The 17,701-nt window shown below is 35.0% G+C and overlaps 4 protein-coding genes and 1 long non-coding RNA gene across 9 annotated transcripts in view; 2 read left to right on the top strand and 3 right to left on the bottom strand.

Moving 5' to 3' along the window:
• Positions 1–5,285, top strand: part of LOC119069596 (RNA-binding protein Nova-1) — a 55,016-nt gene extending 49,731 nt beyond the window's left edge. For 3 of the 5 annotated variants that reach the window (XM_037173689.1, XM_037173690.1, XM_037173687.1), the window contains 4 exons: positions 917–1,063; positions 1,713–2,326; positions 2,401–2,875; positions 4,200–5,285. In XM_037173689.1, the coding sequence (XP_037029584.1) occupies positions 917–1,063; positions 1,713–2,326; positions 2,401–2,875; positions 4,200–4,420 (1,457 nt within the window). In that variant the 3' untranslated portion in view covers positions 4,421–5,285. Of the gene's footprint in view, positions 1–913; positions 1,064–1,712; positions 2,327–2,400; positions 2,876–4,199 lie in introns of all 5 variants that reach the window. The other 2 variants (XM_037173688.1, XM_037173686.1) reach the window with 1 other exon arrangement.
• LOC119069600 lies at positions 4,816–6,437 on the bottom strand. Its single transcript, XR_005086358.1, has 2 exons — positions 5,846–6,437; positions 4,816–5,656 (listed from the first exon to the last, which is right to left on the bottom strand). It is a non-coding gene; the product is annotated as an uncharacterized LOC119069600 (long non-coding RNA).
• A 3,784-nt stretch (positions 6,438–10,221) lies between these two features.
• On the bottom strand, positions 10,222–11,015 carry LOC119069598. Its single transcript, XM_037173691.1, has 2 exons — positions 10,783–11,015; positions 10,222–10,719 (listed from the first exon to the last, which is right to left on the bottom strand). Exons 1-2 carry the CDS (start codon positions 11,000–11,002, stop codon positions 10,301–10,303), a joined length of 639 nt encoding a protein of 212 aa, XP_037029586.1. The 5' UTR covers positions 11,003–11,015; the 3' UTR covers positions 10,222–10,300.
• Positions 11,016–11,710: 695 nt separating this feature from the next.
• On the top strand, positions 11,711–16,013 carry LOC119069595. Its single transcript, XM_037173685.1, has 2 exons — positions 11,711–13,374; positions 13,489–16,013. The coding sequence occupies exon 2, from the start codon at positions 13,503–13,505 to the stop codon at positions 15,954–15,956; it is 2,454 nt and encodes an 817-aa protein (XP_037029580.1). The 5' UTR covers positions 11,711–13,374; positions 13,489–13,502; the 3' UTR covers positions 15,957–16,013.
• Positions 11,969–12,739, bottom strand: LOC119069599. Its single transcript, XM_037173693.1, has 2 exons — positions 12,490–12,739; positions 11,969–12,419 (listed from the first exon to the last, which is right to left on the bottom strand). The coding sequence occupies exons 1-2, from the start codon at positions 12,710–12,712 to the stop codon at positions 12,004–12,006; spliced, it is 639 nt and encodes a 212-aa protein (XP_037029588.1). The 5' UTR covers positions 12,713–12,739; the 3' UTR covers positions 11,969–12,003.
• Positions 16,014–17,701: the final 1,688 nt, after the last annotated feature.

Genomic DNA, 17,701 nt, shown 5'->3' with positions numbered 1-17,701 from the left:
GTCATTTGTACCTGTATCGACTGTATATTCCATATCCGGTAGACTCGGGCGAATGTGTGTAAAACTAAGCTAATACATCATCGACATACTTACGTTCACACGTACTTCACACTTGTCTATATGCACACATTTTGTATCAATTTGCTTTAGTGTTGAAAGGTACTAAACATTCGATTCAATGAATTTCAAGCGTTTCCCCAACTCCATGCAAATAAACTGGGACTGGGGTTGAATGCAGAAAGCTATAATGATGAAAAGGGGAAATATTCCGGTAATTGTGACGACATTAACTTGATGACCTCATTTGTATTTTGGGGAGAAAATCGAGAAATTTAAGGACGGCAAACGATAGTGGCTCTGACGTCATACATTGCGGATTTCGGGATCGTTATTTGTTAATTTGTGAGCGTAATGAAAACAGTTTCAAGAGTATTCGAAAAAGATATTGAAATGCATACAAACAGCTTCGAAATTAAAAAGTTTTGCATTGATGCTGCTGCAGCTAAAAAAGTTTAATTGGAATGGACTAATTGTGTGGTTCATTATCACAAATAGGGAAATAGGGTGTTTACAAACTAAAGCTTAATTGTAATAGATTTTTGTAGAATTTTTAGTACATTTCGTATAACATTTCACGGATATTTACTAGAGTTAAGGTAATTCACAATAAAACAGCGCAAAGAAATAGAGTACTGAGAACAAAATTGTAGCGCCTCTACCTCTCCAGGCCAACGAAGGTCTCTTATGTACACACTTTGTGAATTCAGAAATCACTTAACTGTGCGAATTGTAAATAGATCACTTTCAACTCACCGATTCATGTTGCGTTTTCATTCATGCCCCGCCCCGCAATTGGGTCAATTGCAATCCAATGTAGAACTCTAATTTTTAATTATCAAATTCTCTTTTGTTGAAGGTACCGATGGACCATATCACTTTAAGACGCTGGTGCCCTCCGTGGCTGCCGGCGCAATTATTGGTAAAGGAGGTGAAACCATTGCCGCGGTGCAAAAGGAAACGGGTGCCAAAGTTAAAATGTCCAAATCGCACGACTTTTATCCGGGTAAGTTTTTACTACAATTCGGCAAATTCATTGATTTGCGTCATTGTCATTTTAAATGGCCACACTGCCATCTTTTAGAAAAGTTTTGACAAATTTTCTTGATTTCTTCATTTTTCATTATTTTTTCGAAATCAAAAAATCTAGGAAAATGGAGAAAATGATTGAAATTTTCTGGATTTTCTATATTCTCAATTTTCTCGAATTTTCTTTAAGTTTTCTTGATTTTCTCGAATTTTGGAAATTTTTCTACAATTGTTAAAAGTTTCCTATGTGCAGAATGAACACCAGCTGAATATCATCAGCTGGATCTACTAACACACACTTATTGTATGATAAACAATCAAAACACATTCTTAACAATGTGTTTACTTCATTCATACGTGTTATGTGCACGCATAGATGACTTTAACGTAGAAATGCGTTGTGTGTAGGTTGTCTTTGAATTGTTTACAGTACAAAGTGTTTTTGTTTGTACACCAGCTGATGATATTCAGCTGGTGCTCATTCTGCACATAGGAAACTTTTAGCAATTGTAGATTTTCCCTGAATTTTTTTTTATCAAAAGTGGGAAGTGGTCCACCACGCCTAATAATGGCGGTGTTTCTATTTTCAATATTTTTCATTTTCTTTCTCTCTTTGATTGGCTCAGGTACATCGGAGAGAGTATGCCTCATAACTGGTTCCCTCGAGGCTATTACGGCGGTACTGGAATTCATAATGGAAAAAATCCGTGAAAAGCCGGATCTTTCAACCAAACTGACGGACAGTGAATCAAAACAAGCACAAGAGCGAGATCGGCAAGTGAAAATTCTGGTACCGAATTCGACAGCTGGTATGATCATTGGAAAGGCCGGTGCATATATTAAGCAAATCAAAGAGGAAAGCGGCTCGTATGTACAAATATCGCAAAAACCAAAAGACATAACGTTACAAGAACGTTGCATTACAATAATCGGTGATCCAGAGAAAAATAAAATTGCTTGTAAATTGATTATCGCCAAAATAATGGAGGATCCGCAGTCGGGCACATGCTTGAATGTATCATATGCGGACATAAACGGACCTGTGGCTAATTTCAATCCAACGGGATCACCATATGCATCAAATCAAACCACAATAAGTTCCAGTACGGCGTCATTGAATTCGACTGTCGGTGCACCCGGCCTTTTGGTTAATGGAACTGGCATCAATTTATCGTTAAATCTCGGCCAACCTAGCAATCCAAATCCTGCGGTAACTGCACAAATTTTGGATCACATCAAAGTGAGTTAAACTCTCGATTTTATAGTGACTGTCGCCGACACTAATTGGGACCTCCCACTGTTCCTCTCGATTAGGTTTCAATGCGTGGAGCTGGTTACTCAGAACAAGCAACCAATGAAGTTTGTCAAGCGCTAGCTGTTCTAGCTAAGTACGGTGTATTGGGTGGCGGTCTAGGATTAGCACATACTAATGGAGCCCACCATCCGATCAGCTATTTGGGTGTGTCGGCATTGGAGCATCCGGTGTCGAACGGTGTATTCGGTGCCATTGGACAGGTGAATCTAGAAACGTATGTTGGTGCCACATCGCCAACACCACGACAACCATTAGATCAGTTTGAACATTTCCGTCACGCTGGACAACATGCGGCCACACCAATTACATTAAATAATAATAGTTTCGGGTTAGCAACCAGTAATGCTACAGCTCATGCCATTGCAGCGGCAGCTGCACAAACGTTACTTAGCAAAAGTCCAACTCCGGGTGATGGTAGCAGTAAAGATGCGAAAAATGTTGAAATACCGGAAGTGATTGTGGGTGCTATTTTGGGTGAGTAACAATTCAATTCAATAAATATTTGTTGTTGGTCCACTTCATTAAAAGAGAAACTGCATTTATCGAGCATCAGTTCATCCTTTGACACCCAGTTCCATTGCTGGTACTATTGTAGGTCGAAAACGGCAGCCTATTTCCATTTTATCGTAGAGACCAAATTTTAGATAGAAGCAAAACGGTCTGTCCATTTGTATATTGCTACAGTTTTGTTTGTCCCCGTCACAGGATTTTCTCCGTGAAATAATCAAGATCCTTGATGTTTGTGGTTCAATTAAAGAAGCTTCATTCGAGTCACTAAATTCGCACACACACGCCAGGCCTTATTTTTGTGCATTTTAATTCTGAAAAGTTCTGAAAAAATTTCGAAAAAAAATCGGAATTTTTCAGAGCTTCTTTCAAAACTAAAATTTCCAAAATTAGGTCCTGATTCACACAGTTTAGCTCTTCGTTTACGTTCGTTCAAACAAAAGAGTCGAAAATTTTATAGTTAAAACATACTGTCAATTAGATAAAGAGCTAAAGACGAAAGTGCACGAAGGTCTTTTATCCGTACTTCACTGTTTACGCGTCAACGATGTAAAGAGAGCAGTGAACCATGAGTAAACGGATTGAATTGCGAATTAATATTTAAGTATGGTTTTCACTCAACAAAAGTACTCCGTGTGCGAGCCGTTAGAGATCGAGCTGTCAAGTAAACAAAGCAATAATTGAAAAAAATCAATTTTGTCTCTCGCACGGAGTGGGAGTACTCCTTTTTTGTAGAAATCAAACCAAAGACCAACGAAAACCGAAAATGGTGAATAAATGGAGTCAAGTACGATTCACGCTTTAAGCACGAAAAGCGCTACACTCCGTCTACTCGCCATTGACGCTTTAACAATGGAAAGAGTTTTATTGTTATTTTGAAAACGGCTGAGTGACTGCGAATCGGACTTTATGCTAGAATCTCAGTTCACCGTTTTGGGTCTCCGTTTTAATAATACGTAAGGGTAAAGAGAATTCTCCCAGCGCATGCGCATTATTAACACGTGAACGTAGTGATAACTAATTAAACACAAACAATTCGTTTTTTGAAAAACTTTCGGAAAAACCGTTGGAACCATAAATTATCTTAAAGTTCTGAAAAGGCCTTTGAAGCAATTAATCAATTAGACAATTTTGGGCTTAACACAAAAACCGTTCATGAACTCGCCAGTGGATATTCATCAACTCATTTTAATGTTTTCGGTAGAATTTCTTTTTCAATTTTTTTTGGTTCGTTTTTTTAATTTATTATCCTCAATCCTTCCACACACAAAAAAAACCAACAAACGTATAGGTCCCAGCGGTCGTCAACTAGTCGAAATTCAACAAATGTCTGGAGCCGTTATTCAAATATCAAAAAAGGGTACGTTCGCTCCGGGCACAAGGAATCGGATAGTCACAATCAGTGGCCAACAGAATTCCATTACCATGGCTCATTATTTGATTGAGCAAAAAATCCAAGAGGAAGAGTCAAAAAGGGCACGCCAAAATCCAGTAACGGGTATCATACAGTAGAAATTATTTAAATTAAATTTTGATGATTTTAACAGTGTTAAAAGAGAGAAAGAGAACCGAGAGAGAGAGAAAAAAAAGTAAAAATTGATAGGAAGAAAGTGTTTTAAAATTTAAGAGATAAAGTAAAATAGAAATGAAACTAAACAAACAAAAAAATTAAGAATAAAAAGAGGAAAAATTTAAAAAAAATTGTAAAAAAAAAGTTATTATGAAAATTGGATGAAGAATATAGTTAAACCATTTTGTGTTTATGAAAGATAAAAAAATTGATTTGTATATAAAATGAGTTAAACAAAAAAGAATTATAAACAAGTGATTTTATAGTCAGAACACTGATCGTTGTTACAGAAAATATTTTTTTTAATTTTTATTTTAAATTGATTTCATCAAGAGAATATAGAGAATATTATTTACAAGAAAATAAAAGAAAAAACATAAAGAATATATTTAATGTTCAATGTTCCCACCCCTTTCCTCACTCCTCATCCTCATCCCTTCAACCCCCTCCATCACCTATATTATGCAACACATTTTAACTGAAAAAGAGAATCACAACATTTTTGTTTGTTTGTTTTATTGTTTTAAGAGAAAATATCCGCACTCGCATCTCCATATACATTAGATACTAATTATAAGTCATAAAGCTCATTCGAATCAATTTCTTTTTTTGACGATAAAACGTTTTTTATGTATCAACAATGTACACACTCGGTGGCTCACTATTATACCGAGCCAGTCCATCCGAAGACTTTAAAGATCGAAGCCAAACAAAGAAAAAAATTTTAATTTTACTGTTCAGAGAACACGTTTTATCGTTAAAACAAAGACTTCGGATCATCATCCTTCAACGATTTTAGTTTTATTTATTCATTTGATTGGACCGAAACCGTTGTTCAACACAAAACTAAAATCTGTTGTTTGTGGGCAAATTTCCTAATCAATTCTCGATGCGAATTTACGGAAAATGGTTCCATTTTTCCCTGGTAGGCGAAAATTCATTCAAATTTGGCGCGTTTTCATCGAATCGATTGATTGAAAATAGTATATCTGTCGTCTCGTCGACGTTATTACACACATAAATTCTCGTCGATGTATGATCGAATTGAAGTGCGTTTGTAATGGCATCCTCGTAAGCAATGCCATCCACGTTAAAATAAATCTCATACAAATGAACGAGACATTTAACGAAACTAAAGTGAGGTCACGTTTGAAAGTACCGTATTTTGGAGAGAGATGCTGATATGATGACTGTGATGTCGTTTCGACGGATAGAGGGAATATTTCGAATGACAGCTGGTTTTTTGGGAGAGAATACATTTTCTCTCGACCAAATTCGAAAATCATTCGGCATATTCCCTCTGTTCGTTGAAACGACACAGTCGTCATATTAGCATCTATCTGGTATTTTGAAGATGATCTATTGACATATTGATTCCGAGTGAATCACGTCATGTGATTGAAAATGTTTTTTTTAAGATATTATGATTCTGCATCAATCAAGAAGAATATCTCTCATTCGAATAGGGACGTCGCGATTTTTTTTCTCTATTTTCGATTTAATAATTTGAAACGATTCAAACTTTTGAAGGGTTTTTGCTTAACGTTAGACAAACACTTAAAATGTTTGTTTAGGTGAGTGTTAAATCAAAAACGTAAGCTTGATGATGCATTTTTCGTTGTTCAAAATGTCTCGCATAATTTAAAAAAATGGTTATTTGCCGCCATATAATAAACAACTAGATAACGGTGCGGGTATTATTTTTTTATTATATAAATGTTGACGTAGTCAACGATCGTTTTCGTTTTTTTTAAATTAATTTACTGAAAATTTTATTAAAAATTGTTAGAAACAAATTGTCATCAATCGTAAAAACAAACATTTACATAGAATACACGAAAAGCCAAGGATTTTGTTTTAGTTTTTAATTATTTTAACATTCTTCTAAGAAAAATTGGTGACGAGCTGAAAGCCTAAAAGTAAAAAAGAAAAAAATATTTAAAAAAATATAAAAACAAATGAAAAATTTGGGCTATAAAATCTATATATAAACTGTGGAAAGAAACGTTTTTAAAGTTGTCAATATTTTTGAAAGTTAAAATAAATAAAAAAAATAGTAAATTTAAATGTAGGAACTAAAAAAGAAAAAAATGAAATTTAAACAAACCAACAAAACACAACAGCAAGAAAAACCACACGAGTTATGTTGATTTTTAAAATTTAAATCTATTAAATTGTTGAAACTAAGTTCAAAACGAAAATTTTATTTTTATTTTTTAACAAAACAAATGAAAAGATAATACAACCAACCTAATAGTCAATACTTTATCCAATTAAATAAAGTTGTAATTATAAATGAAAGAAAGAAAATGATTTATTAAAATGATCATCACACACCATTTATATAGCGCATATATATATCACATATAAATTTAAAAAAAAGAAATGAAAGAAAACATTTAAAATAAATAATTTTTGTTATTTTATTTTTTTAATTTAATTTTTATTTTTGTTTGTAAGTAAAAGATTATATAAAAAAAACAAGAGAAACTGGGGTGTAAATTTTTTTCCATTTTGTGTATTCATTTCGATACATCATGCATGAAATTAATTTTATTTTTATTTTTTTTTTTGATTGTTTAAATTTATCAATTTTTATAATTTTAGGACAAAATACAATTTAAAATTATTTTCGTTAAAAAAAATTGGTTTTTTTTTTAAATTAAATTAATTTTTCGTTTTCTTCCTTTTCTGTCGACAATCACTTTTACACGAAAACTGTGTTACTTGTTGCAATATACCAGTTATGATTAGCGCCTATTATTAGGTATTATGCTTTCTGAAATTACTGACAATTGCCGAAACTTCCTGAAATTTACCAATATTTTCCGAAAATTTAACGAAAATATACCGAAAATTTACCGAAGTATTCAGTAACTTTTTTATATTATTCGTCAATTTTTAGAAAATTTAATTCAAAACAATATGCCCTGTTTATAACAGTTTTGATAACGATGGAATTGTGAGCAATTAATCATATACCAGAGAATTAGTCCTTGAACGCAAGTGTCCTCTTTTGGTTTGAATTGAAGCAAAAGACAAAATTGCACTTTTAAAATAGAGAGAATTCTCTCCTATGCAAAATATAACACGCCAGCCAGACACAAGCTCAATGATCAGAGACTTTTTCACATTTGTCAAGTGAAAACCATCTGCAAATATAAGTACTCCATCTATTTCAAGACATCAAGACAACGTTCAGGCATGAGTAGTACTGTAAATAAAGTACTGAAACTGTACAATGAATGTGTCATACAAAATTTGGCACTGTAAAAATGTCGAAAAATGTTTCATACATAATAGTAGTCTATTTGGCAGCTGTCACTACGATCAGTCATGCCTGCAGTGCGTTGGATATTTTTGAAGTCTATGTCAGAAAACAAAGAAAACAATAACTGGAATGGGGTAGGTTGAGAGATCTTGTATACGCGCGATACGTGCTCACCATTACAATTTGGTTCTGTGAGCGTTGCCCTCGTTGTATTTAACAATCTGGAGACTCTACTTAAACCACGAATTCAACTGACTTAAGGAGTGACATTTTTTTCACGAGGTAAGTGTAATAGTCACGACATTTTTTTAAATTGATTTTTTTGTCGCAATTTTCTGTTCAATTTTTTCCTTTGTTCTTTTTACAACCTTCCTAAAAGTATAAAAACAACAACAAAAATAATGACAGTAATATATTTTTCTAAAAAAAAACCTTCTTAAAAAGCATCAATATTTAGCTCAAATAAACAAAAAAATAAAATTAAAAAAAAAGTTAAATTCCCATTCCCTAGACTATCTTTGTTGTTTGTAAAGTTGAAAAACAAAATTGAATTAAAACTAAAAAAGAAAAAGAAATTGATTAGAGTCCGTCGCCATTTAAATGAATAACAAAACAACAAACAAACAAATGAAACGTTAAATCTTAAATTTAGTATCAAATAAATACAAACTAAAAATTTAAATGTAGACAAAAGTAAAGAGAAATGTAAAAAAGAAAAATTATTATGAAAAATAAAATTGTGCGACCTAATTAGCCATTAAAAAAAATTAATTCAAATTCTGTCTTCAAAATATTCAATAAAAAAAAAATTACAAATAAAAGTTATACCCAAAATGAAAAAAAAAAATAATTAAAAGAGAAATACAAAAATATAATAAAAGTTTAGCTAATTATCAACATTACAATATTTGAAGAAAAAAAAACTTAAAAATTCGTTAAAAAATCTATTTAGAGAACGAAAGTAAAAAACAATATGGCTGCTGTTAAAAAAAATCAAATAAAAGAAGATATTTTAATATATCTACATTTGACAGGTAATATAATATATATAATAGAAAAATCGTTAATTATGTCTTGAATAAAAGTAAATAATTTTAATTTAGCTGTGGATGTTCAAACATCATCTTCCTCCACAGTAAGATCTTTTGATAACATGTTGGCAGAACGTTTTCATAGAAAGGAAAAAAAAAGTGAAACTTTGAAAAGTTAAGAAAAAACATTCAATTACGAAATAAATCATTGCTACAATCTGTCCAAGGTCCTATATAATCAGGTTGCGCAGCCAGAAAAAATGACAATGTTCGACCAACCGCGTAGGTTATTTTATTAGCGAAACGAAAATTACTGCAAGTTGGTAATCAATCATTTCCGTGTGGTGCTGCCTATAATAGTTGATGACTTTATTGTTTCGAACTTTTTACTTTGCCGAGGGTTGCAACGCACTCATACCTCGGAAAAATTGGTATGCAGCTCATATCAGCGAAGTAATGATACATTTTGTTCAACTTATTAAAATTATGTCGGTACAACAAAATCAATACTATATGGGCATGTGCAACCACATTACGAGCTATAAAAATTGTGTTTATTGCGCAACCTGATTATACTTGACTCTGACCGAAATTCAGAAACTCACAAATGTTTTGAATTTAGTATACTGTTCTTGTAACCATCAGAATCCCGTTGTTATGGGATGCAGTACGCAGTACGGAGTTTGGGAAAACATTTTCTTACCTTAAAATTTTGGCGTCACTAAAGTGATAATGGCTCATTCATCGTCTACAAATTACAGATTTATCCAGAAATAACAAGAGTTCTGAATGTGGAAGTCCACAATTTCCTTTTGACTTTCGCTTTTGTCAGAAAATTACGTTGATGAATCTACCTTTGCATCTCCACAGACGTCCTGAGATTCAAAAAATTTACGTCAAATGTGAAACTCACTAATATTATTCATTTAAAAACATTCCAGTTTTGGTACTTTCAAATAGAGAATCTTATTGCATGCACACCGTACAGAATACTATTGTTTCTGGAAAGCTATGCCAATTTCTGACGTCATTTTCTGGTCGTATTCTGTGTTGAAAATAGGGCAAAGTGATTTTGTCACCCACTTTCCACAGTCCGCAGTTGAGTCGGTTGAATATTTTTGATGCAAGATATGCACTGTCGCCCATGTGGTGATGTGGGGTGGGAAAGTCAACTAAATTAAAGTTTTTGCTTTATCCATAGAACAAACCATCTGCTGCATATAGACGCTGATATACTTTCATTTTTTGTGTTTCATTCATTTAACACATCTCATTCCATTTTCCATTCAACGAAGGGACGATGCAGACCACTCTAAAAGTAATACCGTATCAGACCACTATTTCGAAGATAACGCTAAAAGAATTATGAATTTAAAAAAAGAACTGTAAGGATGCCTGAATGCTTAAATAAGGTCGCGATTAATAAAACTCACAATTTTGTACAATATTTATTACAAGACACTTATTCCAAACATCTCAATATTTATACATATTTGAAACCCTTTCTTGAATTCAATATGTTAATCACCGAGGACAAGTACATTAACGAACTTTCCTTCGACCTTGGCAGTTACGTTAGCTGCCGCAATCAAACCATGTTGATTCAAGTATTGTATAACCATGTCACGAGCGTCTGTCGGGCTCGGTGACTCGCATGTTAACTCACATTGTAGCTCTAGGCGGGTGAATTTGCCATCTGGAACGCATTTAGACGTACATGATCGATTACCTAGATCGACAGTCTTGAAATTTTTCAAAACTGCACATAATGCAGCGATTGGTTTAACCACTGGTGGTTTTGTTGGATCGTAGTCTGGACTTGAGGGACCTTGTAAGACCAATGTTATACAATTGGGGCTTCGGATGCATGTTTTCTCAGTTTTAGGGCCGAGCCAATTATTTTGATTGATGTAATCGTACATGCATTTGCAAAGGGTTTCTATGGAGTGGAAGTTGTTTTTTTAGTCAAAATTTCATTTATTTTCGTCCAGATGTTACCAACCTGCATTTTCGCCTTCTGCAAGAGTGGCTTTGAAACGAATATCCCATTTTCCGAAATCATCGCGCCAGCGGTATACTTGGGTCACATGGCCACAAAGTTCAGCCGTTTTGAAATAAGTTAAAATATTCGCCAAGGTTTGAGTGCCTGGCTCAGGCTCGGCCGTTGAGTATCCATAAAGAATGAAAGTAATTGCAAATATTCCCAGAAATAATTTATTCATCTTGCGAGAAGCGTCGTTTTCACACTGAAGATTTAGGAACGACCAACGTCCTTATATATGAAAATTTGCTAAGCTTATCAACTGAAATGATTGAAGTCATGAAAACTTGTTTCCACGTGAACTTCCGTTTTCCTTTACAATTGAAACGTGCATCGTCAATCCGTCGTGATTTTGAATTTTAATGATGTTTCGAATGACTTCGTGATTTTATAGTTTTGTCGTAGTTTCCACTACTTCTTTCTGTTGTTAGAGGGTGTTAAATTGAATCTTAGCAAAAATCAACTTTGCTTTGATGCCTTTCACCTCCAATCATTTAATCAGATTAATGAAATTTGTATTGTCGACAATTACTAGAAGAAGTACCATACACCGTTACACCACACACAAGTATCCCTCACTTTTTTCTTTCATACTCGAAAACAATTCATCACCCTCGAAGGTATTTTCTGGTTGTTGGCTCCTCTTCTGTTGAACGCATTGGTAGGATTTGAATGCGTAGTTCATGAACGAATATCTCTTTTGTTGGTCTGTGGTCCTGATTAGATTTTCGATTATTATTGCCGATCATTCTATTTTTTTCGCTCAACTTGTACTGTATGGTACTGTATGGCTCTGGAGCTGTTTTCTTCTTTGTTTTTGCGAGCCATTAGGTAGGAGAGATCACATGGAAGAAAATAGACAGCAACAGAATACTCGGGAAATACGTATCTTCTCGAATAGAAATGGTTCTTTGATCTTAAGTCTCTTTCTGCTTAAGAGATATTTTAAGTGAGAATTTTCACAAAAGCCTTGTACAAGTTCGCTGAGCCTTTCATAAGAACGACGACAAGAGATAGAATTGTCTATGGTAAAGTCGGGAGTTTTTGTATCTATTTGGGTGAAGGCCCGGAATATTTCTCGTCGATTGATTTTGTCGATATTGAGGATTGAGAGCCCGCTAGTTTTTAATTCAAAGGCATATTCGTATTTCGTAATTATTTATTACAACAAACATCCGTCAATTATTTGCCAACCATAATAACTTCCAAATACTGTCCTTGAGCCTTAGCGGTTACATTGGCATTTGCAAGCAAGGTACTCTGACTAACGTATTCCACAATATTTCCACGAGCAACTGCCGGGCTTGGTGCCTCACAAGGTAGTGTACATTGTAGCTGAAGGCGAGACAATTTTCCATCTTTACGGCATTTAGATGTACATGCGTACCCACCAAAATCGGCACTTGGGAAATTTTTCAAAATTGAACATAATGCAGCTATTGGTTCGGTGAATGGTGTGAGATTTGGATTGTCGTCTGGATTCGCGGGACCAAGTAGGACAAATGTTAACAAATCATATTGATGGACGCACACATGCGTCACACTGCGGAGCCAATTCTTATGGTTGACATAATCGCGAATGCATTTGCAAAGTGTATCTATGGTGAGGTGAATTTGTTTTTAACTTGAAGATTTCGATTTTATACGCAACACGCTGAGGTGCATCACCTGCATTTTCGCCTTGTGCAACAGTCGCAGTGAAACGAATGTCCCATCTGCTATATTCGTCTTGACTGACGGATACATCGCATCTATGACTACAAACTTTGCCAATCATGAAATAATTTGCCATATTCGCAAACAGCTCAATTTCAGGATCGGTTTTATGCATATTGTGTCCATACAACAGGAAACTAATCGCAAAGAATATTCGAAGTGTTAATTTAGTCATCTTCTGCAAGTTGCTTGCTTCGTACTGAAAATTCCTATGTGAACAGCCATCAATAAATCTAAAAATCACGACAGTGTTTTCCGTCACCTTGGCCAACTGCAGAACATCAAAGTCGTGAATGTTGTGACTTTGACGATTCTTGCAACGTCCATGTGTTTCTGATGGTCATGAAAATACAATTTTATGAGCGAATTCGTGATATCTTTCGTACAACATTGTCATAGTCACAGAGGCGAATTTCTGATATTTTAGAAAATCAATTGTCAGCGTTCAGTGGTTGAATCACATTCTAGCTGGTTACCCAATACAATCACTCGATTGGAACGGAGGCTTTAAAAACTTAGGGCACTTGAATGTTAAACAAACTACTCGGAACAGTACACGAGCGCAGCGAACTCCCTTTCCCGGTTTTTCTTTTCGCTAGAGTCATCAAAACAAAATGCTATGTAATTTACCCCTCTGAATTTTCGACCTGTCCTTAACTTGTTTTCTTTTTACACGAATGCATCCCTGTTGAGTGATGCTACTAAGCAAAGTGTGCATATAAGAGACAATTTTTTTTTTGATATTGGTTTATTCGGCTACGATTCGCCGACGATACCTCCATTAAATTTTTGTTGCTGCCTCGAATGTTCAACATTTAACTTTCGCTAGAGAAATAAGTAAGAATTTCCTGCAATTTGTCGTTTTTCATAGATTGCGTGTTTCCTTAACGATCAAGTGATACATAAACTGGCCGTGATACCCATTAACCCAATATGTCTTCCACACCTTAGATTCTAAAAACAAAATGTCCACGATAAACGGAAATGGTGTGAGTCCAGTAGCTATCATCAACAGTCAGAATGTTCGAATGAATAAGGAAAAGGATTGGAACGACTCATCCGGACCAACTATAAAATATACCAGCTTCCCAAGCTTTTTTCATTATCCAACGGATTGGACCAATACTCTGAGTCCAGAGGAACAACGAAAGGGATTCGTAGAGCCCCATGGCTATATTTCGCGAGTGAATGTAAGAGATGGGGTGATTGGAGATGCCTGGATGAAATTAGACAGTTCGTCACTGAACTCGAGATTGGACCTTAAAGTCCTCTCTTCCGTTCGATCGTCAGTTTCACCAATTAAAGGAAATGTCTATTGGTGCGCTGAAGACAAATTGGGCAGTTTGACAGCAGAAGACGATCGCCTGTGTTCACTCAAAAATTACATTCCAGATCGACATAGGGACAAACCTATTCTTCAGCTTTCACCTATCGGAAGGCACTCGGAAGAAGTTGGATGTTATGCCAATGTGTGCATAGACAATTCCTTTATAACACATGTTCCATACATGGGAGTCAAAGAAGTTGAAATCATTTACGATGTTTTGGTTGGCAGAGAAGGTAGTGGAGAATGGGTAGAAAGAGATTTGAAGAAATGGTGCAAAAACGAGTCACTATTGGAAAAACATCTTACCTTCGGTCGGTTCATTGTACTTCCGGTAAAAATATTCGTTCCAGCGGAACTGTCTTTGATGTGGAATGACACTTTTGCGGCACGTTTAACGAGTTGGTTTTCAGATAACCTTAGCAGCATTGAGGACGCTGATGATTTAGTGGGTATAGTCTACATAACAGAAGGGAAAATTTGCATCAACATCAAATCGTCAGGACTTAAACCGTTCCATTTAAGCGAAATAGAACTCGGTCAAATCTCGACTGAAACTACAAAATCTTGGCCAGCTCACATATTAAAACATCGTATTCTACTTGTTGGTGCTCCATCTGTAGATAGTCTGAAACCAAGTCCCATTGCCGAAGTGAGAATGCTGCAAACCGAATTGGCTAAGTACACATCTACCCTTCGACAAATCGATCAAATTAAAGCCATGGGAATTTGGTGTTTTGAGCGGGTTATTCAAATGTACACGGCACAGCGAGATGGCTTCACTTCGGAATCGTCTCCATTTGTAGTACACAAAGTGGACTACTCGAAAGTCTTTCGCCCCAAACCGAACGACATCCAAGAAGACATGTGCAAAGGATCTGGTCTGCCAATCGTAAATGGAAATCCACAATACGATGCCATTTGCGATGGTCTCTTGCTGAAGGGAATTTCTCGATCGCCGATGAATATTGCAAATTCACTTCAATACAATCGCTTTGTTTTTGGTAAAGATCTGGGAACACCGTTGTCTGTTGTTGATTCTCTATTCCTTTTCGATTATGGCGGTGACTGGACAATGCCAACAGTTCGGACGTGGCTGTACGGACTCGGATGTAAAATAGCTGAAATTCATGCTGTCGGTTCGAATGGAGAAAAGTCTCTTATTGAAGCAACCGTTCTGAGCTACGAAACTATCAGAGCTAAGAAAAGATATGAAGATTCCATGCGTCGGTCGAACGTTAAATTGGAGTACGTTTGTGTTTGGAAAGACTTTAAGGAATTGCTTCACTATCGTATTCTGGATGCTGTTTTTGTGAAATCAACAATACTGAGTTCACTTGATGAAGAGGGCTACTATGTCGTTGGATTTGCCACGGTGGTACACGATCTCGGTGATTATGGCTATGACATCAGCATCTGCGAATGCTCAGGAATGTTATATACATTAGGTGCAGTCGATGGTACCTATGAGAGTATCGAACATGCGTACGCTGTAACGCTGGCAGGTATTCGTTACGTTTCGAAAGTTCATAGATACACCGTTAGCGGACTCACACTAGCTTCAACGCACTATTGGCAAATATGTAACGGCCGTCACCGGTTCTTGAACTGTGCTATGAGTGTGGCAGAACATAGGCACCCGAAACAATTGCCGGTTAACGGAACACTTTTGGATACAATTTGCAACAGAAAGCGGGAAGAGTATTTGATTCCGTCGCCGGAACATGATCACGATACGTGCGTTCGAATTTATACGAGCCTAAGTGTAAGATGTAGCGCCCGTGGACATGCATTCCCAACACTTCTGCGGGCACTTGTCGCTCGGCCATATGAAAGAATTTACAAGAAAACGTTGGATAAAATCGATGATCTTGCGGAAGTGGACTGTATGTCAAGCATATTCGATTGCGTTTGTGTAGATGCTGCGGATGATGCTATCGATCTACTATGGGACATTGCATGCTTTATGTGGGACGAGACGGCGATAATGTGGCATACATTATTGGGCAGTTTATTGGTGGTTAGTCAACGAATGATAGCTGATGATTCGGCGGGATTTGGATATTCGGACAGGCCATGGCAGAGGGAAAATTGATGTGAACAAATAAAATGGTTCGTCTTTTTGATCAAAATGATTTTTTTTTTAATACAAAAAGGAAAAACTTTTACAAGTCTCACGTCTGCGCATCAAGTAATTGCGACTCTAGTTTCGTGATGCATTTGCTTTTTATATTCTAAAGTTCTTGGACTATTGTTTGTAAATGGCCCCACTCCCACAAATTCAAATAGACTCATTGTCGAATGAAATAATTATACATTTTGACGCACCAAGCACCGAAGCACCGAAGCCTTGAAATTTGGCTGGCGCTTGTCAATTGAGTGTCAATGCTAGGAGCAGTGCTAAGAACCAAGAAATAAGCAAACCGAAAATCCCATAAGATGATCTTATTAAGATCCAACGCACTGTCAGTGCTTTGTAAGATCCCAAAAGTCAAAAGCTTAACACTGACACATTCAGTTTTCTGCAACAGGAGAAGTCCTCTTTCATTTTCACCTTATTTGTCATTTTGTTTTTTTTTTTTTTTTTGTAGCTAATTCACACTGTAATTTTACATTTTCACGGCACTTTCAATTCATCCATTTCAATATTTTGTATAATCCGTTTATCTCGGGCTTAAATTTTAAAACTTTTTACGTTTTTCATGTCTAAAACAATCCACATAACATCCACAAAAGCTTTCAAACTTTCAAAACAGTTAACTGATCCGTTCAATAAGTTTAATTTATGGATGTCAGATGGCGCTCAGTCAAAAATATCCTTTGACTCAGCTTTTTTTATTCTAGAAGAAGCGGTTTATTTATATCTGAATAAAGTGGAATGGAATGTAATCCATGAAAACATAAAAAGTTAATTTGAGCCAAATTCAGTTAACATTTTCATCATGTAATAAAAATCAATTTTCTTAATTGCTCCGCAAAATTAGGTAAAAAAAACAGTTTTGTTATCAAAACATTTTCAATTGTATATCGATAAATCAGACGAATATAATTTCACAAATAATTTCAAAACTTGGTGCACGACAACGTATTTAATTACAAAAAAAAAGTTCTTTGAAGTCAACATAATTAAACCAAAAAATAAGAAACCAAAGTTAATGAACAAGAAATTTAAATTTTAATTGTGGATGTTTCAGCAACAAAAAAACTTTTAAGTGATAAATAAAATAAAATTCTGCTAATCGCAGTCTAAAAAATATTTTCACAAAAAATTAAATTTTAAAAATTTTATTGCGCGTAGACGAAAACGATTTTTTAATTTTTATCAATTGATTGAAAGTGCCTATTTAAATATAATTCTGAATTTATTTTTACAAAAAGAAAAAAAAAATACAAAAAAGAAGACGAAGAAAATTTTCAATTATTTTTAACGACTGCGTAGCTAAACAAAAAGGAGAAAAAAAATATAAAAATGAGAAAGGACTAATCTATGTTAAAATAAATCGAATTTCAACCGAAATCTATGTTATAAAAAGTTTTAAAAAAATGTTTACAAATTCATGTTTTAAATAGGAGTGCCTTCTGTTGAAGATTATAATTTACCAAATTGATTGTTTTCTTTCAAACTTTATTTCTTCAATTAGATGAGAAGGTTTTTCAATTTTTGGTTTTCGACGTTTTGATTTTTTAAACCGAAAACCACTATATTTGTGAACAGACAATCTAAGTTCCAATTCTCAAACCTATAAGGAAACCTCGGTTGGCCTGTAGAGGCGCCACATTTTTTTTCAGTACTGCATTCTTTGCGATCTATTTTCTCGTTAAATACATACCTTCACTTCC

This window comes from Bradysia coprophila, assembly GCF_014529535.1.
Source record: "Bradysia coprophila strain Holo2 chromosome X unlocalized genomic scaffold, BU_Bcop_v1 contig_38, whole genome shotgun sequence".
In the NCBI taxonomy this organism is placed as follows: Eukaryota; Metazoa; Arthropoda; class Insecta; order Diptera; family Sciaridae; genus Bradysia; species Bradysia coprophila.
This window is presented reverse-complemented; position numbering and strand designations above follow the sequence as displayed.